This window comes from Podarcis erhardii (assembly GCF_964252035.2).
Source record: "Podarcis erhardii genome assembly, chromosome: 7".
In the NCBI taxonomy this organism is placed as follows: domain Eukaryota; kingdom Metazoa; phylum Chordata; class Lepidosauria; order Squamata; family Lacertidae; genus Podarcis; species Podarcis erhardii.
The window spans coordinates 20,489,253-20,513,623 of record NC_138511.1 but is presented as its reverse complement, the minus strand read 5'-3'; the positions used below and the strand labels follow the sequence as shown (position 1 = coordinate 20,513,623).

The 24,371-nt window shown below is 47.6% G+C and overlaps 1 protein-coding gene across 2 annotated transcripts in view; it reads right to left on the bottom strand.

The window, feature by feature from the left end:
* LOC309346819 (tyrosine-protein phosphatase non-receptor type 11-like) overlaps positions 1 to 24,371 on the bottom strand; it is a 55,324-nt gene that overhangs the window by 30,236 nt on the left and 717 nt on the right. The window contains exon 1 of one of the 2 annotated variants that reach the window (XM_081871039.1): positions 6,839 to 6,975. The exons of the other annotated variant lie outside the window; for it this stretch is intronic. Within the exon in view, the coding sequence (XP_081727165.1) occupies positions 6,839 to 6,843 (5 nt within the window). The 5' untranslated portion in view covers positions 6,844 to 6,975. Of the gene's footprint in view, positions 1 to 6,838; positions 6,976 to 24,371 lie in introns of those variants that run through there. 2 annotated transcript variants of the gene reach the window in all.

Below are 24,371 nucleotides of genomic sequence, written 5' to 3'. Positions count from 1 at the left end.
CCAACACACACCCTTCTCCATACTTTGCATACTTGGGAACCCATTGCCACAACATGTGCAGACTGTTAGGATATAGTTCCGTTCCACCTTAGAAGGAGCAGGCATGACTGTTGTGTGTCACATGCCTGTTTACTTCCAGCCAAGGTCTGCTGGGAACTTCCGTTTGTATATTGCTTTTGTATTGCTGTTTGCTGGAGACGAAGGGAAGCAGACATGTTTTTCCTTTGTTCCTGAACTATGCTGAATAAACGCCTGTAAATAACGCTTACACATGTCTCTGTCCGCCACTTCCGTTGTGAGAAGTTATACACTCTGCTGATAAGAGCGTGCCGAGTCTCTAAACGTATATGAGACACGGAGATTGCCCGGCTGCCGGCTGGTGGCTGGAGCCAGCTGAGGGCCTGCCAAATGCCCCCGTCTCCCCGGCAGTATCCCAACAACAGGGTTATGGGCCCAGATCCACAGCGCTTACAGGAGAGGAAGACTGCTGATAGCTGCTGCGAGACACCGGCAGAGACAGAGGTATGTGAAGCTGATCATCCTGGCTGAGGCTAGAAGGCTTTTGAAGTCCATGCCAAGAAGCGATTAGGCCGAGAAGAGAGGCAGGCCTCGTAATTTTCGAGCACTGAATTTAGGCCACTTCCTGTTTTCAAGTGGGGAGGTGGGGCTCAATTGCATACAAGCAAATGTATGTTGTGCAATGAGAGCAGATCAAGCACACCTACCCCCTTTCCCATTTTATTTTCTCAAATGGATTTTTTGCAGTAAAATGCATAGGGGTACCTGCCCCCCCCCCCGAATTCATGCCAGAAAGCCCAGTTCTGAATTTCAGCCCAGATCTCCAAGGCCACGTTTAACACCATACATTTAAAGCCCTGTGATATCATTTTGAGCAGTCATTAGTTCCCTCCCCCAAAGGATTCTGGGAGCTGCAGTTTGCTCAGGATGTTGAGAGTTTTGAGGAGACCCTTATTCCTCCTCAGTGGAATTCCCAGAGTGGTTTAACGGCCAATCCCTCTTCCCAGGGGATTCTGGGAATTGTATTCTGTGGGAGGGAATAGGGGCTTCCTAAAATCCATCACCATCCTTAACAAACCACAGGTCCCAGAATCCTTTGGGGGAAGCCACAACTGTTTTAAAGTGGTATTGTGATGCTTTACATGAGTGGTGTGAACGGGGCCTGATACGATTGGCAGCAGTGGCGAAAAAAGCAGCTTTCGGCAAGGCAAAGAATTGCCCCTCTAAACATTGTTTTGCCACAGCTGAAAGAACCAGATAATGAGGTTTAATGAGACTTAAGGATGAGACAGAGTGGCTGAACATCACGGATTAATGTTCTAGCACACCAGGAAGAAAACGCCATAAGGAAGACGGAGTGCAAGGCAGCACCATTAGCTGATATCAAAGAGATGCAGCCTATCAAGAGCAGCTATGAGGACTCTGAAATGAGATTAAAAGGCTGAATGTGGTCAGATAAAGGAAGTGGTTGACCGCATAGCCCAGTTCACTGCTTCCAAGAGTGGTCACAGGTATTTCTGGATGCTCCTGAGCAGAGGATTTATAGCTGGGTCTGGGAACCCTTTTCCAGCCTGAAGGCCACATTTCCTTCTGGGCAATATTCCAAGGGCCACATGTCAGCGGTAGGTGGGACCAGGAGCAAACATGGGCAGAGTATAGGACTCAGCAGCTATGCACAATATGCAATTTACTTGGATCAGCATAGCTTCAGTCTTATCCATAGCTGCCTAGGAGTAAGCTCCATTGGACTCTACAATATGTTTCCTGCTGGCTGCCTAGGTTCAACATGCAGAACACATTTGAGCTTTCACAAAAGCTCCTCTGCCAGCTGAAACCCAACCTTTGGCTTTCAAAGGCAGACAATCATGCAAAGAAGTGCTGCTGTCTATACTGGCTAGCATGAAACAGGGACCCCATCAAAAGAAAGGCAAGAAGTACCCAGCCTCTGTTTGATTCTTTGCCAAATTCCCCAACTTCACCTATCCTAAATCTGCCGCAAGCAAACTTGAAAGCCTCATTGTTGCCTCATTCGTTTCCCAGATGCTCTTTGTCCTTGCTCTTGCTTTGAAAGAAACAAGAAGGCCTGAAGGTAAACTCTAGTGCAAACTCCTTCCATTACAGTACTTCCTAGACAAACGGCTCAGATCTACAGTTCTGCAAGTTGCTCTTTCAGGATATGTTTTGCTCAGAATGTTTGTGACCAGGGTGGGTACCTATTTCAGCCAGAATGCAAAGCAATCTCATATGCTTGGGGTAGACTTGCAGCTGTCCTTAGTCCCAAATCAAACTGATTCACTCTCATGCCAATTTCTCCTTCTTCTTTTTTGTTTTTTGTTTTTTTAAAAAGCTTACATAGTTCTAAAGGCCAAGTTCTTTCCTCAGCCATTCAGATTGTTTACAAGAGGCATTATCATTCTCTCGCCTCCACATTTTCCGTATGGTTTATCGGCAAACATAAAAGCTAGGTGGTCCTTGCAAATGGAGCTGTCCGGATGAGCCCCCTTGTTTTGACATTTCTGGAGGAAGGGAAAGCATTTCTAAGAAATCATAATCATAATAATGTTTCTGCTCTAATTCCGAGCCCCTCCAGAGCTAACTGGGAATGGAGAGGAGTGAAATTAGAAGGAAAGCGGGGGCGGAACGGTGGAGAGACAGGAAACTTTCCCACAAGTTTTGAACTTCAGAAGGTGGCTACATGCAGAACAGGCTGCTGTGCAATCCTGCTCACAGAATTGTGAAGTTGGAAGGCATCTCAACGGCTTATGGAGTCCAACCCCTTCCAATGCAGTAATCTCAACTGAAACCACACATTTATAGCAAAGAACAACAGGGGTATTAAGGGTAAAGGTAAAGGGACACCTGACCATTAGGTCCAGTTGCGGACGACTCTGGGGTTGCGGCGCTCATCTCGCTTTATTGGCCGAGGGAGCCGGCGTACAGCTTCCGGGTCATGTGGCCAGCATGACTAAGCCACTTCTGGCGAGCCAGAGCAGCGCACGGAAACGCTGTTTACCTTCCCGCCGGAGCGGTACCTATTTATCTACTTGCACTTTGACGTGCTTTTGAACTGCTAGGTTGGCAGGAGCAGGGACCGAGCAACGGGAGCTCACCCCGTCGCGGGGATTCGAACCGGCGACCTTCTGATTGGCAAGCCCTGGGCTCTGTGGTTTAGTATTATCTTCTCATAAATCAGAGTGCCAAAGCAAAAGCCATGCTGGGAAATAGTGTGGCACATTTGATTGGTCTGGATTAGGCCCAGTGGGGAATCTAGCTGCACAAGCGGAAGATGCTAGGTTCAGTCCCCAATGGCATTTCCCAGTCCCCAAGGACTGGTAAAAACAGCCTGCCTGAAATCTTGCAAAGCTGCCGCCCAGCCAGCACCAGCCATACTGAGCTAGAAGGAACAATGGCCTGACTCAGCAACTTCCTGCGTTCTGCACCCGGTGCCCTATAACTCCCATCAGTCCCAGCCAGCGTGCTTGGGGTGGGAAGTGCCTGGCTAGCAGAGGCTGATCTAGAGAGCAGGGAACTCAGAATCTTCAGAACCTTAAATCCCATGTGTCAAAACTATTTTAGCCTTAACTAAACATGCCACTGGATCTCATGGGTGTGGCTTTGTTTGCTGCTAATGAGAAAGGCCTAACAGTATGATGGGATGGGATTTCAACTCAAAGTTAAAATCCCTATGTGGCCCTCTCCAAATGTTGCTGGGCACCAGCCACATGGCTAAGAGAGAGGGATGATGGGAGTTGTAGTCCAGATACATGTGGAGGGGCCAAAGGTTCCCCACGCCCGACGGTGCTGGGTTAGGTGGACCTAATGGTCTGACTCAGTACAAAACAGTTTCCTTTGTTCCCATGTCTTAAGGGAAAGGTCGTTGCTCAGTGCTAGAGCACCTGCCTGGCATGTTAGAAGGTCCCGGGGTTCAAGCTAACATGGAATTGGAAAAAAATGTGACTTCTCTGCCTGTGACTCTAGGGAGATTTTGCGAGCCAGAGAGGAAAATACTAGGCTCAGTGGCCAAGTACGTCGTTTAACCTGCTTTAGCTTGGAGCTGCCTCTGTGATAGATGATTTGGTGGGGAGGCAGGGAGACCTAATTTTCAGGCCTCAAAAAACAAGTCATGTTTGAGGCTGGAAGAACATCTGTCAGGGATTCTTTAGCTTTGATTGCCAGGGGTTGGACTAGATGGCATCCCAGCCAACTCCATAATCCTGATTCTAAGACGTTTGGGTTGCACTTTTACTCTGAGTAGGCCCACTGAAATGAATAGGCCTAAGTGAGTCCTGTCCACCCATTGCATTGGTTCCACTTGTGAGTTAATGTTAGTTGGCTACAACCCATTGTTTGCTCATTCCTAACACACACACACACACACACACACACACACACACACACACTTCCCTCCCACCAAACGGGATCCGTTCGGTCGATGCGGACTGTCTGGCTTCCGCCCTGAAAGAAAGCGTCTCCATCGTCCTGGGATGTGACACTGCAGCCAGTGACAGACACTACAGCGTGTAAATCTGTCATTGAGGTTTCCCTGACGGGATGCTAAATTTAGAACTCCTACCAAAACGGGGAGGGGGGGGGGAGAGAAAAAGCCACCTCTGTTATGAGTGCCTTGTGCCAGGAATTTGGCCTTTTACAGTGTTTTTCCTACCTTTGTATAGCGGTAAACCCTGCAAGAGAGTTCTTTTCCTCTCCCTAAAAATGACAGGGGGAGAGCGGAATAAGAGAGAAATCCTGCATATTAAGTACAAAATTATATTAATTATTCTCTAAGCATGGAACCTGGCGTAGCACAGACAGAACCACTCAAGAAGGAGGTATCGGCAGGAGCGAAGGGTTTTGCAGAAGCGCAGCAAGTCTTGAGAAAATAACACACACACATCCCCAAAAAGTACACAGCTCTGAGCACGCTCAGTAGCATACAATGCTGGCTGGTCTTGCATGGGCGGAATGGATAATGGGGAAGAGGGATGGAACGGAGTAACTTGAAAAAAGGGCCTGGCTGGCTCACACCACGATCAGAAGGGGGGAGCAGAGACCTCACAGCTGCTGTTAACTCACATTATTCTATAAAAGCACACGCGCCGGGTGCGAAATAATACACGGAGGAGCACTGAAAAGAAAGAAAAGTTGGCAGCGTACACCGATTCGCCCTTCAGAGAGGGCTTGGGCTTGGGGTGCCCAGGCTGACACACATGTTTTTCAGTCGAGTTGCAGGTGATTAATTTTGCGGGGTAGAGGAGAACAGACGCGTATACTGAAAGGGAAAGAGTGGGTGGAGAGGATGAAGGAAACCAAGTCTTTTCTTATCAGCATGAGTCCAGCTGCCGCTAAAATGACTTTTTTTCCTTTTTTGAGAGAGAGAGAGAGAGAGAGAGAGAGAGAGAGAGAGAGCGCGCGCGCAAGACAGGATCTACCCAGTCAAACATTTCCTTCCAACACAGCTGGGGGCGGGGGCAGGAGGAGAAGGGTGTTCATGTTATGAGCGGGGTAGAAATGAACATGGCTCAGTGGTTAAGAGCATCCGCTTGGTGTGCAGAGAGTCCCAGGGTCCATTCCTAATGGCGTCTCCAGGTACAGCTAGGAGGGACACCTGCCTGAAACCGCAGAGACCTGCTGCCTGTCAGTAGACAACGCTGAGTTAAGGGGACCAAAGGGACTGACTCCGTTATAAAGGCACCTTCCAATTTTCCCGTGTCTGGAGATAAAGGTCGTTGCAGAGCATCTGTGGCTTGGTTAGGACAGTTGACTCCCAAAACCCAGACAAAGAAGACCCAGTTTGCAACACCTCCCCACTTAAGCAGAATCTGCACATGCTTTTTAGTGAGAATAACCAAGCATGCACAGTTTTGCTTTGCGCCATGGGTACGGAACAAAATTCTTTTCCCGATATGCCGAGCGGAAGTTGTTGTTTTCTCAAGTGCCCATAAGGCCCAAACAAGAGCCCTGCCGCAGGATCAGGCCAAAGATGCTTGTAAATCCAGCGTCCAGTGGCCAACCAGATGCCCCAAGAGGAAGCCCAAAAGAAGGACCTGAGCTCAAGAGCAATTCTCCCTACTTGTGATGCCCAGGACTGCAATTCAGAGGCACCCTGCCTCTTACAGAAGACCCTCCAAGTGTCCCTATTTTCCAGGGACAGCCCTGGATTTGCAGAAGCCATCCTAGTTTCTGATTTGATCCTGGAATGTTCCACTTTTCCTTAGGACGTCCCTACATTCATCAGAGAAATGTTAGAGGCTATGGAGTTATCCAGCCCACCAGGCCATCTGAAGGCAGTCCTGTATTAATGTTTAATGTTTTATATATGTTGGAAGCCACCCAGAGTGGCTGGGGAAATAAACAGTATAAAGCTGGGGTATTATTATTATTATTATTATTATTATTGAATAGGATGCCCCTATAGTCATCGAATAAATTTTGGAGGGTACATGGCTGGAGAGGCGGAACCCAGTCTTACATCCTCCACAAATTTCTCTAATCCTCTTTTTAAGTCATCCAAGATGGAGGCTGTCACTCCCTCTTGAGGTGGCAAATTTCACAGTTTACCATATTATTCCATGTATAAGACCAGGTTTTTTCCCTTAAAAATAATGTCCAAAATTTGGGGGCGTCTTATACACGAATAGATCTCCCACCCCCATTTTCTTAAATTGGTGTCCCCCAAAATAGGGAGCATCTTATACATGGGGGCGCCTTACAGATGGAAAAATACGGTAACTAGAATCACCTCACACATCAGCTTCTGCAGCCATGACAAAAACGAGAACCATTCCTCCAGAAGACACTGGTTCGAAAAGACACACCTTACCTCATGAAGCAAAATTTAAGAGGTGGGAAATAAAATCTGGTTAAAGATATTCTCCAGGGCTATGACAGGACGCCACTCCGTGCGAATGCCTGAAGCAGTGAAGCCCCTCAGAACAGCCTTTCCCCCTCAATCCATCAGTGAACCGACTCGGTTGAGTCGGAACCAGGTGGGTTTGTGACATCAGAGTTGTGTTGCAGAATGAAAGGCAGAAAGGGTTCTTTGAACACCCTTCAGGGCAAAATGACCTCCATCGAGTAACAGGGAGCCAGGCTTAGGACCTGAGAGACCTGCTCAGCCATGACACTTGCCAGGTGTGACCTTGGGCTGGTCACAGTCTCTCAGGCTAACCTACCTCACAGGTTCGTTGTGAGGAGGAATGTGTTGTGGGGTAGAACCACCTTGACTTCCTAAGTGCAAAAGGTGGGCTAGAAATGTTATAAATAAGGTGGAGCGCTACTACGCTTCAGAGCAGACTCATTGAACATGACTAAGTTAGAGTCGTTAATTTCAACAAGTCTACTCCTAGCCAAACTTAGGACTCAGCTACATTAGTCAAAAAACAGCATTTTGACTACGTTATGCAACACCAGATGGTGCTACAGAGCAAAATATGGGGGGGCAGGTATACGATCGCATGATGTGGTGAACACACACCATTTGAATGGCGATGCCCATCAACTTTTTTGGGGGGGCAGCCCCCTCAAATATTTTATTGGGGGACAAAGACCCTTCAGCCCCTAAGAGTTGGCTCCTATGCTGGGTAGTGAGAACATTCTTCGAACAGAGGTTTCCCCGCCCCCTAAAATAAAATAAACGAATTGAAAACAACCACCACCAAACGTTACAGGCTTAGTAATGAAGAAACGTTTAAAAACCTCAATTGTTACTTTACACTGACGAGGCAGTTAGGCTCAAGGAAGCGACAACTATTGCTATCCCCTACACACACACACACACACACACACACACACACACACACCCACCCCATTGCTCAGGTTTATCACAAGCCTCCCAGGGTTTTTCGATAAGACACTCTGTACCAGCCAATTCCAGATCAAGGTCTATTTTTGTAGCCAGGGCATGATGACCAGTCAGAAATATAGATTGTGACAAGGCTAATTTCCATCCTTGAAGATATAACAGGGTGTTTATTTTTTAAATGGAACTTTTAGATACAAAAAGGCTCAGAAGGGAAAAAGAGAATCCACCCACCCACTCAGTTTCTTATATTCAAATCCTAATAAGTAAGCCGGTTTGCTTGCTTAGGAAAGGACGATGTCAATACGGAACACCTCCCAGGACTTCCAAGCAGCAAGATTGCTACTGACGGTTATTTGGGGTATCGTTTGGTGGGGGGGAGGAATCAGGGTACCTTAGCCCAGGAGATGGATCAATGCACTAGTTTATTTCTGCATTAGGTGTACTCTGCTGTCAAGAATGATATTTTATTTCATTTATTTTATTGGCCAATTCCCTTTCGTACTTTTTTCTTTACTGCTAATGCTTCAAGCGGGGATATCCACCATGGAGTTTTAGGTTGGAGCAAATCATTGTATTTTGCCCAAACCATATAGAGAGATTGCCTTATAATGTGATTTGGAAAGTTTTTATAGATCTTGACTTTATCGTAACCTAAGTAGGCTTGCCAGCCATAACGGTTGTCATGTCCTTCTAGGTCCTGAACGTCTGTATTTTGTAATATACACCATTCCCTGACCCAGGAGAGACAGGCTGCCTCGTAATATTTTATTGCAGTTATCTCCCCCCCCCCGCCACCCCCCAAGGAGCTCAAGAGGGCAGCCATTGTTCTCCCCACTCCTCATTTAGTCCCTACAACAACCCTGCGAGGCAGGTTAGACTGAGAGGCAGCATTTGGCCCAAAGTCACACCCCCAGTGAGCTTCATAGCTTAGTGGAGGATTTGAATCCTGGTCTCACCCGGGTCCTAGTCTGACACTCTAACCACTACACCAGACTGCCTCACCTGTTGAATAACTCTGGAGATCATTTTGACAGAGTGTTGCTTCAGCTTTATTTATACACTTTGCTTTCTTCTGCCTTTTGGCGAAGACCAAGTGCGAACGCGTGCTCATTCACTCATAAAATACGCCTACATCCAAACCTGCTGACTTCTCATTTTTGGAAAGATGCAATGAATTTGTGGGTTGCCCTTTACCCCTAGACGATCCAGTGGGAATCTTATTAAATCACTAGGAGGACGGTCCCTTGCCCACAGCCGAGAGTTCTTGCTGTTTTGCTCACTAACCGTAACAAAACACGAGCCTGGCTAATTAAGGGAGATGCTAATGACTTTGCTTCTGAGGCTCAAATGTTAAGCTCAAGGCAGAGACATTTTCTCCCTTCTTCAACGAGAAGTTTATGCGCCCAAGCCTGGTGGGTTTCACTAAGCGCAAGTCAGAGGTTATTATTACGAGCATTTGGTTCCAGCCCCCCCCCCCAAAAAAACCCACCTCTGGCAGGCAGCCCAGACACAAACGTTTCTAATAAACGTGTTGTGGTTTTTTTTATCACTGACAAAATTAGGTTAATGACACCTTTCAATGCCTCTCTATAATAACTTCTTTTTTAAAAAGAAAACACCAGTTTTCACTCATGCATTCCCATTGTTGATATTTTCCAGCCATTCTCACCAAATAATCATGCCACCCTATTTTTTGCATTTGGGAAATGCCATATATATATATATATATATATATATATATATATATACATACATACATACACTCCTGGCATTCATGCAGAAGCTACCTAACAGAGTCCACTACTTAGCTGATGCTCTGCTCCCTATTGCCCACAGGTTCATATTATTTGAATCAGGGGTCATTTAGCTGCGGTTCCTGCATTGCAGAGGGTTGGACTAGATGACTCTTGAGGTCCCTTCAAATTATGCAAATTATACAGTACACTGAGACTCAGCAGCAGGAGATTCAGAAAGACGTGAGGAGAAAAGAACCAGGTCCCAAAACAGGAAGCTGCCTTAGACCAAGTCAGAGCACACCAACGGGCAGCAGCTCTCCAGGGTTCCAGACTGAGACCTTTCGCAGCCATACCTGAAGATGCTGAGAGTTGAACCTGGGCCTTCTGCACGCAAGGCAGATGTTCTACTACTGAGTTATGACTCTTCCCCCAAACACAGCAACATCAGCAGCAGCTGCGTCGTGCCGAGTCAAACCATTAGAACACCTAGCTTAGTATTGCGTGCACTGGCTGGCAGAAACTTTCCAAGCTCCATGCCCAGCCAACATTTCTCAGGAGAGATCTTTCTACTACAAAACCTTTCGGAGAATATTCTGCAATATTCAACCCCCTCACCAGCTCCTATTTTGTCACCTGCAAACAGGATAGAGAGTTTGCAGGGAGCCATTTTGCCTGGGAGCTAAATAAATCAAGACACGTTACAAAAAGCCTATCAACACTCGGCAGGTCCTGTGCCTGGGCGCGGGTGGGAAGGGAAGACCGTAGCTCAGCAGAAGACCATCTGCTTCATATGCAGAAGGTCCCAGGTTCAATCCCCGGCCTCTCCAAGCAGGGCTGGGGCACACTGCTATCTCAAAACCCTGGAGAGCAGCTGCCAGTCAGGGTAGACAATACTAAGCTAAATGGGCCAACCCTTGATAGGAAGCAGCTTCCTACCTGAGTAGGAAAGTGTCAAAGTGGTAGCTCAGAAGCACCTAAAACCCCAGAGAGCTTCTGCCAGCCAGTGTAGACAATATGGAGCTAAAGGGAGCAACCGTCTGACTCAGTCTAAAGCAGGTTCCTTCCTATGTCCCTTTATTTGTTCCTATCAACAAGCTTGAAAGACAGAAGGGTTTTGTTCAGGCTAACAGTGTGGGTTTTTTCCCCATTCAAATTGGCCACTGCCCAGCTCCCAAGACAGGAGGGGTCAGCGCATCACCCTTGTTCCTCCCTGAGGCTTAGCATCCTGCACAGAGGGATCAAGCTTGCCTCCGGGGATGACTGCTTTCCCTTGTTTAGCCTCTGTTTACCAAGGCTACTAAGGGGAACCAGAGCTGGTGAAAGGAGCGAGGGAGAATCTTCCTTTATATTTAGCTCCCCTGCTGCTGGATATAGCAGCCCTGGGTTTATTTAAGAGCAGACTTTCCTATATTAAGAATATCAGAGATTAGCAGGTCACCCCCTGCAATGTCCCGGCCGGGATTAAATGCCCGTGACTGTGTTAAGGCAACCCAGCAAACACACTTCACAAACGCCCCGTCCTTTTAACCCAACTTCGCTCCCGTGCCTGAAGACAGGCAGAAGGAACTCTAAACAGCAGCCACCAGCCAGCAAAAGTCAGCATAGGATTGCAGAGACCCAAAGGATGATCTAGTCCCCTGCAATGCATCAAAGCCCTCTCAAGCAACCCAAGCGTCTGGAGCACAGTTGAATGGTTTTTATTTAACTTATTTTAACGCTCTGTGCATTTTGTAGGGGTTACATCAGCCCCAACCAGGATGGCCAATTTATTTATGTATAAAAATATATATGTGCATTCATAAAACAAACCCAGACCAGTTCACAAGAGTCGTATGCAAAACCGCACCATAAAAACCAGGTAGGTGTATTTAAAAAGTGGAGATTATTTTGAATAAACATACACAAATTTACTGATTGATAACATGGTAGATAGATAATGTAAGGATTTGCATAATTTTATAACATGCAGAAAATAATGTGTGTTGAGAAATCAGAAAGAGGAGCTGAGGGAAGTCGCTAGGGGAGGGAGAGTTTGAGGGGGGAGGGGAAAAATAATGAATATGATATGTTTTGATAAGTTGTTATGTTGTAATTGCTAATAAAAATATTTTTAAAAAATAAAAATAAAAAGTGGAGATTAACTGTTATGGAAAGGTGCACTTTTAATCACCTGCATAAGCCTGACAGTGTAGAAAAGTTTTCAGCACGCATTTCAGAGTTAAAACGGAAAGCGCCTGCTGAACATCTGTCGGCAGACTATTCCACAAAATTGGGTGGACGACACTAAATGCTCGGTTTTGCGTTGATGTCAGATGAGCCTCGCCAACTCGTGGGGACGACCCGTGATGCTCCTGTAGGTGCTCTCTCAAGGACAGAGCTAGGATCAGGTGGTCCCTAAGGATGCTCTAGACTTAAGTCGCTTAAGGCTTTGTCAGTTAATTCAAGGGTCTCAAACCTGGTAGATAGGTAGCCAATGCAGATGCTTTAACAATGTATTCAGCCAGACGCCTGCCCCCACCAGCAGTCTGGGAGCTGCATCCTGCACCAGCCACAGCTTCCAAACCAAGGCCAAGGGCAGCCCCACACAGAGTGCAGCAATCCAGTCTCGAGGTCACCAGCGCATGGACCATGGTGCTCAGGCTTTCCCAGACCCTCCAAATGTCCTTATTTTCCAGGTAAAGTCTTGGATATATAGAAGCCGTCCCGGTTTCTGATTTGACCCCAGAATGTCCCGCTTTTCCTTAGGACATCCCTATTTTCATCGGAGAAATGTTGGAGGGTATGGAGTTATGTGACCCCCCCCCGAACCAAGGGGATAAGTAACTCTACAACCTTTAGAAGGTATAGGTAAAGGGACCCCTGACCGTTAGGTCCAGTCGTGGCCGACTCTGGGGTTGCGGCGCTCATCTCGCTTTATTGGCCGAGGGAGCCAGCATACAGCTTCCGAGTCATGTGGCCAGCATGACTAAGCCACTTCTGGCGAACCAGAGCAGCGCACGGAAACACTGTTTACCTTCCCGCCGGAGCAGTACCTATTTATCTGCTTGCACTTTGACGTGCTTTCGAACTGCTAGATTGGCAGGAACAGGGACCGAGCAACGGGAGCTCACCCCGTCGCGGGGATTCGAACCACAGACCTTCTGATCGGCAAATCCTAGGCTCTGTGGTTTAACCCACAGCGCCACCCGCGTCCCAGAAGACCGGTATAGGCAAGTTTTAAAATGTGAAATATTTTATTATGTTTCATGTATGTTGGAAGCCGCACAGTATTGAATAGGACATCCCTATTTTCACAGGAGAAATGTTGGAGGGTATGCTATCCCTGCCCAGGAACGACCCTAGCTGGAGAACCAGATGAAGCTGGTAAAAGGCACAGAGGATGCTTTGGTCTCTAGTGACACTTTCCAGGAATAACCCCAAACGAGGCACTCATCAGAGCATTGTGGAGGCCCCAGGTTCTTACATATATTCTTATAACAGAGAGAGGATAATAACCCTAACCCCCAACAACTCAGAAAGCATTTCTACTGCAAGACATACAAGATCCCTGTTTGCTAACTCTAGGTGGGCTGTAGGAACTTCAGGACTCAAATTCTAGAACAGCTGCATTGCTTGTTTTATACAGACATGTTCTCTGGGTGAGAGTCCTACCCAAACCACAAAGGGGAGCGGAGGTTATCAGCAGACATGGGAGAACTCAATGTTTGCAAAAGTACAAAATGTGTTTTGGGGGCAAGGGGGGCACCCAGTTTTGTTGGGAGGGACAGAATACTTCGGAAAAACAGCCCGATGAGGACTGAGCATGCTCAGTAGCCACAGAAAGCTGACCAGCCGGTGTGCAGAGAAAGGACGGAAAACCAGGAGGGAAGATGGAATATAATATCTGGGGGAAATTAACTGTGTGCTGCAACCCATTGTCACATTTCCCGTTCATTACGGTGGACCTGCAAAACCCTGCACAGATTCACCTGCTTTTAATTAGGACCTTTGGTCCTGCGCTCTGCTCATTGTTCCGCCTGTCAATTGCATGATCCTTGGGTTCAGAGACCTATGCAACTTTTAAGGCGTGATGGCACTGTAATCAGAATACCAACACCACCTGATCTTGGCTTTTTCAACGTGTTGGTATCATGCCTTGCTATTATATAGCACACAATGCATTGTGAGGTTCTATGCACAAAGAACTCAAGCTTCCTACCGAAGAATGATAAAAGGGTTTTTTAAAAATGTGCACATTGCTCTAATGGCTTGCTCCACATTCCCCGGATCTTTGGGGAAAAGGCATCTAATTTGTTTTGTAAATAAATAAGAGATTGCTTTAGCAAATCAGCAGGAACTTGGGCCCCGCTGCTTCCTCTCTCCCTCCAACCGTTATAGCTGGTAAAATGTAAAGCCATTAAATGCCACTATTTTACACAAAAGTGAGAGGGGGGGATACACACATCCAGGAAATTCTCCATTTCCGGATTACCAGTCCTGTTTTAAAGCAGCAGAGTTTCCGATCTTCCCTTCAGACCCGAGGGCAGGAAGCCCACAGAGCGGACAAGCCCAGCCGCCTGATTAAACAACCATCCTAGACACATTTCCTGGACACGAGCCACCGGGGGGGGGGGGGACAAGGTGCAGGAGGAAACATGCAGACCAAGCCTCACTTGTGGGTTCAGCCCATCTCCCCGCAAAAGAAAAAGGCAAACCACAGACAGAGCCATAACCCATCACACTTTGCCACCAGCACAACCCCACAGACCAGGCACTTGATTCATAAAATTGGGTCTCTCCAGAGGTCATCTGGTGCAACCCGCTGCAGAAACTCCGCGACTACAAAATTCTTGCTTAAAAACCAGTAATAAAGGAGTGGCCACCACTTTCCTACCAGTAACAAGTAGGGCTGCAGGCACATACACCCAGCCCCCATGCAGGGCCTTATGCAGGGGTTTGGATTGGCCCCAGGCAAATTCAGCTGTAGGCCCTGAATCAATTGGGAGAGGGAGTCCTAATGTTTAATTAGGGTTTTAAATGTCTATTAAGCATACAGTCAGGAGCGGGGGGGGGGGGGAGAGACCCTTCCTCCTCTCAACCACACTGCAGACAGCAGGGCTGATCCTTCCACTCACCAGCTTGGGGGGGGGGGGCAAAAAGTGCAATCCTGTTATTTGCAGGGGTCTGCTTCCCTCGGAATTACCCAGCTGGGAATGCACTGGTGAGGTAGACCCCTTGCAGCCAGCAGGATTGAACCGTCCTGGCAAAGCAGACCTCTGCAGCCAACAGGGTTGCACTGTTGAGCGGACAGTGTGGTCCTGCTGGGGTCTGCTTCCCATGTGCATTCCTGGGGGGGTTGGGGGCGGGGAAGGCAGACGTAAAGCAGACCTCTACAGAAAGCAGGCCCTCCTCCGTTCACCAGCTGGCCAGGATTCAATCCTGCTCCCTTTCACTCTGAACAGCCCGGTTTTGTTTGCGATGTGGGCTCTGCCTGGCCCCAGTAGCAGGTCCTTGTGAAGAACTACTGCCAAACCATCCCAGATACTGCTGTTGAACCAGCACGTTCTCAGACTGCTCCTGCCACAAGCTGTTGCACCAGACGAAAAGAGAAAATCAGAACATAACACATGTTTGGGCTGCTACAATCCAGTGTCACATGTCTCTCTGCCCCTGACCACCTTGCCAGCAGCTGAATGTGCTGTACTGTGTTAGGAAGCAGACACTGTGCCCGGGGGGAGAAGCTGCCTTATCCTTCATCAGACCATTTTTGTTGTTGTTGTTTAGTCGTTTAGTCGTGTCCGACTCTTCGTGACCCCATGGACCAGAGCACGTCAGGCACTCCTGTCTTCCACTGCCTCCCACAGTTTGGTCAAACTCATGCTGGTAGCTTCGAGAACACTGTCCAACCATCTCGTCCTCTGTTGTCCCCTTCTCCTTGTGCCCTCCATCTTTCCCAACATCAGGGTCTTTTCCAGGGAGTCTTCTCTTCTCATGAAGTGGCCAAAGCATTGGAGCCTCAGCTTCAGGATCTGTCCTTCCAGTGAGCACTCAGGGCTGATTTCCTTCAGAATAGATAGGGTTGATCTTCTTGCAGTCCATGGGACTCTCAAGAGTCTCCTCAAGCACCATAATTCAAAAGCATCAATTCTTCGGCACTCAGCCTTCTTGATGGTCCAGCTCTCACTTCCATACATCACTACTGGGAAAACCATCAGACCATTAGCTCAGTATCGTCTACACTGGCTGGCAGCAGCAGCTCTCCAGGGTTTCAGGCAGGGGACCTTCCCAGTCCTACCTGGAGATGCCAGGGACTGAACCTGGGGCCTTCTGCATGCAGAGCTAATGACCCACCACTTGGCTACAGCCCTTCTGTCTTACAATACTGACCAAGAAAACAACACAAAGAGTCAGGACCTGAGCACAAGAGAGTCCTCTCCCCTCCTGTCATTTCCAGCAACTGGTATTTAGAAGCATTGCTGCTTCCAACCATGGAGGCAGAGCCGAGCCATCGTGCTTATCAAAAGCCTTCTTTCCCCCCATGAATTTGTCCAATCCTCTTTTCAAGCCATCTGAGTCAGTGGCCATCCTGCAGGAGAGAGTTCCATAGTTTAACTACTGTATTTTTCGCTCTATAAAATGCACCAGACCACAAGACGCACCTAGTCTTTGAAGGAGGAAAAAAAATATTCTGAATCTCAGAAGCCAGAACAGCAAGAAGGATCGCTGCGCAGTGAAAGCAGCAATCCCTCTTGCTGTTCTGGCTTCTGTGATAGCTGCGCAGCCTGCATTCGCTCCATAAGATGCACACACATCTCCCTTTACTTTTTAGGAGGGAAAAAGTGAGTCTTATACAGCAAAAAATACGGTATGTGCCATGTGAGGAAGAACTTTCTCTTATCTGTCCCGACTCCTCCAACATTCAGACTGGGAGGTGCTCGGCTTGTGACGCATGCATAAGGGCCTTCCTGCAAGGTGTCAGGATTTCCTGAGTGTCACCTGCCAAGGCCCAAAACCCTCGAGTTTTCTGCCCAGCACAAGCCTTTGACTCCGGAGCTCTTTCTGGCTGTTCAAAGAGAGGCAGCTCAAAGCTTGCTTGGAAAACGACAGTGAATAACAATGACATCCCTCTGCATTAACGAGCTCCTGTTGCTCCGCCCAATTCCCTCTTTTGCCTTCCACTTCCTTGCTTCACCCTGGAGGCAGGGAAGCCCGGAAAAGCGCGAGACACTTTTGCTGCTTGCCTTGAGTCGCACAGCCTGCTGCTGTTTTGCAACACTTCCAGCGTGATCCAGAGTGAATCAGTCGGCCACTCCCCTCCAGGTGCTGCGCAAGGAGGAATGAATGAGATCCAGCTCACAGGAACTGGGGTTTAGGGGAATAGTGAGGAACCTCAGGCCCAGGAGCCAAATATATTTGTCAGCTCGCCTTTCCGCAAATATACACCTAGTTTACCTGCTTCAACCTGCGGCCGTTTTGCTGGTAGGGCAATAACGCACGTTGAATTTTCCCCAAATGAGGGGTGCTAACTAGTTGCAACATGACATGAGAATTCAGAAGACATTTGGGTTAAATTAATAGGATTTCGTTTTGCTTGGCAAGTGAAATATGTGTAAAATTGCGAAGAACTCATTAAAAAAACTGCTATACATTTTACTTGCCATTAATACAGTGGTACCTCCGTGCGCTGCTCTGGTTCACATGGTTCAAGCTGGCCACATGACCCGGAAGCTGTACGCCGGCTCCCTCGGCCAATAAAACAAGATGAGTGCCGCAACCCCAGAGTCGGCCACGACTGGACCTAATGGTCAGGGGTCCCTTTACCTTACCTTGGGTTACAGACGCTTCAGGTTACAGACTCCACTAACCCAGAAATAGTACCTCGGGTTAAGAACTTTGCTTCAGGACGAGAACAGAAATCACGTGGTGGTGCGGCAGCAGTGGGAGGCCCCATTAGCTAAAGTGGTACATCAGGTTAAGAACAGTTTCAGGTTAAGAACGGACCTCCAGAACGAATTAACTACTTAACCCGAGGTACCACTGTAATGTGTTAATGGTTATTTATTAATATTATTTATTTAGATCCTTGAGCCAGATCGCACTGGGACATACCCTCCAACATTTCTCCAATGAAAACAGGGACTTCCAAAGGAAAAGCAGGACATTCCGGGATCCAGTCAGAAACTGGGATGGCTTCTGTAAAACCGGAGCTGTCCCTGGAAAACAGGGAAAATTGGAGGGTCTGGAATAAACCCATCCGGGCAAAGAAGCTGTATACAGCACAGGTTTCCTCCAAGGCCTCGTCTCACTCTCAAGGGCAGGTGCCCCCCCCCCTTGTCCTGAGTCAGTGGGAGGCGGGGGGAGTGGGAGGGTGCTGAGTAACGCTCAGGGCGCCCTGCCTCTCCTTTCGAGGAACGTCACGCAGAGGGCATCCAGGATCCAGTAACAGCCCACAAGGCATGCAAATCCGTGGCTCCCCGCATGTGTTCATCTCATCACGCCACAAGGCTCTTAATCTCCGGCCGGCTGTGGGGGGGGGGGGAGCGTGAGAGCAAGAGGGGGGGGCTATTCTTAGCTGACCTCTTGAGCAAGCCAGAGAGTGTGATGGAGCAGAATGCTGCTCTCTCTGTCTCTCTCGCTCACTGCTCTCAGAAGAGATGCACCCGAAGCGTTGGGATTCCAGATGGCGGCGCTGTGAAGTTGGAGCAACCTTGCTGTAGCATCAGGCTGTTGGCTATTCTTGGGGCTGGCCCTACCATTAGGCAAAGTGATCAGCAGGCACCTCAGGCTGCAGTTGCTGAGAGGTTGGGACTGGGGTTCCCTAAGTAAGCCTGCTGCCCTCGGCTGCCATAGAGGACACCACCAATCTTCATGTAAAGTTCAGTTTGATCAGCTTGCACACATGGATTAGGCTGCAGGTAAGGAGAGGCGCCATCTTCTCCTTTGCCTCAGGCAGCAAAATATATTGGTCCAGCACCAGCTACTATGAGGAGAGGATGTTGAGATAGATGAGACCCTGGCCTGAACCAGCAGGTTCTTCTGATGATGGTCAATTCCCTTGAACCGGTATTCAATGACATACAGCCTCTGAACCCAGAGACTCCATTGGATCAGGGGTGGGGACTGCTGCCTCTGCTGGCTATGGATGATGGGAGTTGTAGTCCTTCAACATCTGGCAATCCAAGGTTGAGAAAGGCTGGTCTACACCGACTAGCCACCGTTCTCCAGCGTTTTAAAGAGGGGACCTTCCCAGCCTTACCTGGACATGCCAGGGACTGAACCTGGGACCTTCTACACTCAAAGCACATGCTCTGCCACGGAGCTGACGTCCTTCCCCATTAGAGGGCAATGCTTTTTCCCCACAACCAAAGCACTGATGAATCAGCTGCCAGAAACTTTCAAGAAAAACAATGCATCAAACTGTTCTACCACCTCTTTTTCCTTGCTCCTTCACCTTCTGTGGAAAAAGTCTGGCCTGCCTCTTTTCCGTCAAGTCAGCTCTCTCTCTCTCTCTGCGGAGGAGGAAGCAGCCAGAGAAGACGACAAGGGGAAACAGATTTCAATTCATATATATATATTTTAAAAGGTGCTTTCGCCACAGATTGAGCGCATGCAGCCGTGACTCACTCGCACGAGGACAGAGCCCGTCCCACCTACTCGAGAATCAAAAAGGATGAGATGTAAACGGAACAAAGCCCAGGGTGGGTGGATCGGGGGCAGCTCAAAGGGTGACTTTCTGTTATGAACTACAACTCCTGAAGCATCCTATTTACCACAGCGGTCAACAACATGCCACCATCTTGGAAAAGCAAGATTTCACCTGTGCTAATTGGCTCCAGCCTGGAGAGGTTCACCTGAGACCGTCCTCCAGAGGCAGATCTACTGTGGAACTAATGAGACTTCAGAGCCCCCCAAAATGTAGGTCCGCCACAGCCTTTCTCATATTCCTGCTCTGAGCCCTGGATTAAAAGAGACCTTTTTATACCACAGGATTTCCATAGCTGTGCACTTTTCATCCATTGAATTTTAGATTTTAGTGATGCTGTGTGAATCGCATCATACGCTTTTGCTCTCTGCTGCTCAAACTTTTACGACGTCGTTTCACATTATTTTATTGATTTTTCAATCTCCCCGTTGCAATTTTTGAACTTTTACCATTGCAACCCAGCTACAAAACACCCTGACCATTAGGCATGCTGGCTGCTGGGAGTTGAAGTCCAATCACATCTGGAGGGTCACAGATTTTCCAGACTTGTATTCCTCTAAAACAACCTGACTTACACTGGCAATGTTGAAATGGGAGGCTTTAATTAAGCTGCCTGAACACCATCCTTTTTCCAAAGTGTAATAGGATGTTTATTCTGGTTCTGCTTGGTACTTAATATGTGCCAATCAAATATGTTCACTCGTTGTCAGTTCCATTTGCACGCCACTTTACCACAAAACCGTCACAGCTCACAATGAATCAAATGAACAGATATAACAATTACTAGGGACTTGCTCTGCTCACCAACCCACCTGCCACTCTCCCCACATTACCCTCCTAGGGTTTCCCCTTCCCACCCCATGCAACTACTAAGCTCACTCTTCACCTTCCCAACCCCATTTCTTCATGCAAATCCAGGACTCTGATGTGGCCCTGAAAAGTCCTCCTAAAGGGGCTGTATGATGACAACCTTGCGTTTTTATGTATATAGGAAGAAAAAAAAACTTATTGGGTTGTAGCCAACCAAGTCCTACTCAGAGTAAACCAACTAAAATTAACAGACCTAAGTTAGCCATGCCAATTACTTTCAGTGGGTCTACTCTGAGCAGGACCGAGATGTGAGATTCCTGCCCTACAGAGGTGCGTGGGGCACCTTCGTTTTATAGTTTCAAACATGCGCTAACCTTTGGATACCAGAGATGGCTGTTTTCAGGACCTACCCTATTCCAATGACTGGTCTAACTGTTTCTAATACTGAATTTTAAATTGGTGTAACCCACCCTGGTACCTGCTGGCAAAGGGTGGGTAATAAATTTAATAAGAGAAAGAAGAATGTTAGATGCAGCCCATAAAAAAACAAATACTAACTGGGTAGACAGATATAGAGACACAGAAGTAGAAGGAAAATGCACCATCAGCATTTGTGGTCATGTGCAAGACTTAACATGCGTGTGCAACCAGAGTCAAGATACAGTTGCCTCTGACTCAAGGCAAGAGGACTTAAATCTGCAGTGTTATACTACTCCAAAGCCCTACATCAGGGTTTCCCAAACTTGGGTCTCCGGTTGTTTTCAGACAACAATTCCCATCATCCCTGACCTGTCTTGCTAGCTAAGGATGATGGAGACCCAAGTATGGGAAACATACTACATGGATGTCCTGTCTGCTCTCAGGTTCAACACAAGTTCTTCCCCTTTCTGCAAGAACCCAAAATGAGCCCTATAGCTGGACCAGGTCCAAAGGCCCATCTAGTCTGGCATCCTCTCCTCCCAGGGGCCCACCGGATGCCCCAGTGGGAAGCCCCACAGCAGGACCTGAGTGCGAGAACCGCTTGCGATTCCCAGCAACTGGTATTCAGAGGTGCATTGCCTCCGACAGAGGAGGTAGAACACAGCCACCAGGCCACCACAAACCATAGCTAGTAGCTCTGACAGCCTCAGATATCCCAAGGCCTCTGCTCCCTCCAAAAACTCCCTCCTTCCTCCCTCGCTGCCCCATATGCTTGGAGCAGCCTTCCAGGACACCTGGGCCTCCTGCCTTTGTCACACAAACTCCCTGGTCCCATCAGAAACTTGAGCACTTGCTTCTCAAACACCCATAGGCTGGACTAGCCCACACCGAAGCAAAAAGTGGATTCTCATCAGTCATCTGCACTTTAATGTTTGGGTGCCCCTAGAGCATCCTCCCCTCTCTGGTGTTTGCCTGGACCTTTCCCCCTTTAAATACATTTCCCCCAGCCCCCAAACCTTGGAAAGTCCAAAATGGCCAGTACTGAAAACCCCTGCATTTAAAGTGGGGGGAAGGTCCAGGAGCAGACTATGTTGGGGTTCATGTTTTGTTTGCTCCCACAATGGACAAAGTCACTATTTCCTCCTGCCACAAATTCGTCTCCTTTGTTGTTTTCTCTGTGCCAGAACCTTATAGATTGCCATCTCCTCGGGGCAGGGACCATCTGCTCCTGCTCTGTGGAATACAGGGCTCACGGATGGCATCAAATGCTGCACTAATAATAATAATACATCTCGAAAGGTAACAAAGGAAGACCCGGATGGAGAGGAAACAGGGAACACCCTAAGCAAACAAGGACAGCTGCCCCATAGCAGTTCCACTGCTATGGATGTGTTCTAGCTTAAATCAAAGAAAGGGCTTGTTTATATTTTTGCAGGGGGTGGAATGGGCGATTACAGAGAATATATATATATATATATATATATATATATATATATATATATATATATATATATTCTTAAGAGAACGTGGAGAGCCTGCTGGCCTACCGGCAGGACAGCCCATTTTAAAATAGATCATTAAAATAAGAAATTCCTCTGGAGTGACTCGGCAAGCAATATCTGTTTCCTACGTTTTTATCTCTGCCCTTTCTGCAAAAAGCTTAGGCCAATGTCTACAACAGCATCCCCCAACCTATCACCCTCTCTGGATGCTTTGGGTTACAACTCCCATCAGCTCCATGGGAGTTGTAATCCAAGGCATCTGGAGGGCACTAGGTTGAGGGGGAAGTCCGAATGCATGCACAGTGCATTCACACGTCCTCATTCCCACAACAACCTTGAGAGGCGGGCTAATGACAAGCAACAGCCCCCAAGGTCACTCATTGGAGTTTGGACCTGTGTGGTAATTGGAGATTAGGTCCAACATTTTAACCTGTCCTAGGTGGGGCTGATGGGGGTTAAGAGTTCAAAATACCTGGTTGGCCAAGACTGCTCTAACCATTATACCACGCTCCGAGCAAAATGAAGCTTTAAGTTACAGAACATTCAGCACAAACCTCTAATCAAGCTTGGCAGATGTCAGTCTAGGCCTCCCCAAATGTTGCAATGGCCATAGAGTACCAACAACAATCAAAAGGCTTTTGGGTTCCAAGAATTCAGAGTTCCTTTTTGGGTTCCGAGATTTTGGGTTTGAGCAGAAGGAACATGAGGTCAAACAGGGTGACGTCAGTGGCAGGGGGGAGATGCTACCTGACAAGCTGTTCCAAACTATTTTAACCATAAACATGTTCATTTGCATTCATGGTTGCTAAACCGAAAGGAAGTCATGCTTTAAAAAAAATAATGATGCTCCAGGGTTAAAGCTTGCAAGAGGGCACTTTTCTGATTTGGAGATTATTTGCATTGAGGTATGTGTGTGAATCTATAGCTACCGAGCTGTGAGTAAGGAAGTCAGTGGCTCAGAGGTGCGCCTGTCATTTACACAATCGCAGTTACACAACTGCAGAAGTTGCAGATTCTGCACTCTGCACATCCTCAGGTGCACCCACGCTGAAGGGCAGCTTTCAAAGCCAAGCTGTGAGCTTACCTCCCGACTGCAGAATTAAATATTTAGTAGGAAGAGGGGAAAGGAAACAAATTGCACCACAAAAACCTGTTATCTGCATTATAACCACGAAAGAAGATGGAAAGGAAAAGAGGTTAATTTGGGTATGGGTAGGAGGAGAATGAAAGGATAGGTCTTCCATGACAGTTTTGTTTTTGTTTTTGTTTCTTAAAGATTTTAATTTAAACAAGGCAAACAAAAGGAACAAGATTACACTGATATCAACACAGTACAATGCAGAATATCAGTTGATATCCATTAGAGGGATTCAGAGTTCAATAAACATTAAAAACAACAACCCAATACCCAGCCTCCAGAGCTCGAAAGATGAAAGTTGGGGCGGGTTGGAGGGAGAGATTAAAATGTGGAAATGACCAAAGGAAGCTGATGATGAGGCAGAAGGAAACTTTTCTCTTTCACCCAATTCAGTCTGACTTAAGACTTCCCTACCACATGATGCAGGAATGACCAGAGCAGCTAAATCGTTCCTCTTTGCCCTGGATTTCAAGACCTGATAATGTATATTTTTAAGACACACATTATTCCCGTGATTGTAAGTTGTTTTTAACTGTTTCTAACATCATGCTTTAACTATAATCAACTCTGGGGCCTTAGAATGAAGGGCAGGTTAACAACAACAACAAATAAGATAGGTCTGTTGTAAATTATTCTACACAACAGGTACATGGTACACCCCTGTATAAGAGCAGTCTACCTCCAAGTACCGCAAACAGGAGGCAGGGGGGATGGGACAAAAAGGCAGTTGCTGCTGCTTTCCATTTAATTAATCCAACAAAGTCCAATCAGTTTAGAGCCACTGAAATTAACATACCTAAGGTAGCAAGGCCCATCAATTTAAATGGGTCTACTCAGCGTAGATTGGCTACAAATGTTTGCTTTATACACAGACACAGCGCTTTTAAAATTTATTTTAAAGGTAAACTAGTCGGAACAACTAAGAATGAAGAAATTAGAAACTGAAAATAACAGCCCCGCAGTGCAAACAGTGTACTGGCTAGGTCTGATGGGAGTTGTTGTCCAAAACATTGCAAAGCGATGGGGGGGGGGGGAGTCGCATCAGCTTGGCAAAGGCTGACCTAAAGACAGGCCTCCATGCTCAGGGACAGTCTATTTGCAAATATTAGGTACCGAGAGTCGGAGAGAGGAGAGTTGGGCAACTCTCCCTCCTCCTCGCCATATACTGTCTGGAGCGGGTTGGGGGCTCTGATGGGAGTTGTAGTCCGGCACATTTAGAGGAGGACAGCAAACGGGGGGGGGGGGGAGGCTGAGCTAAAGATAG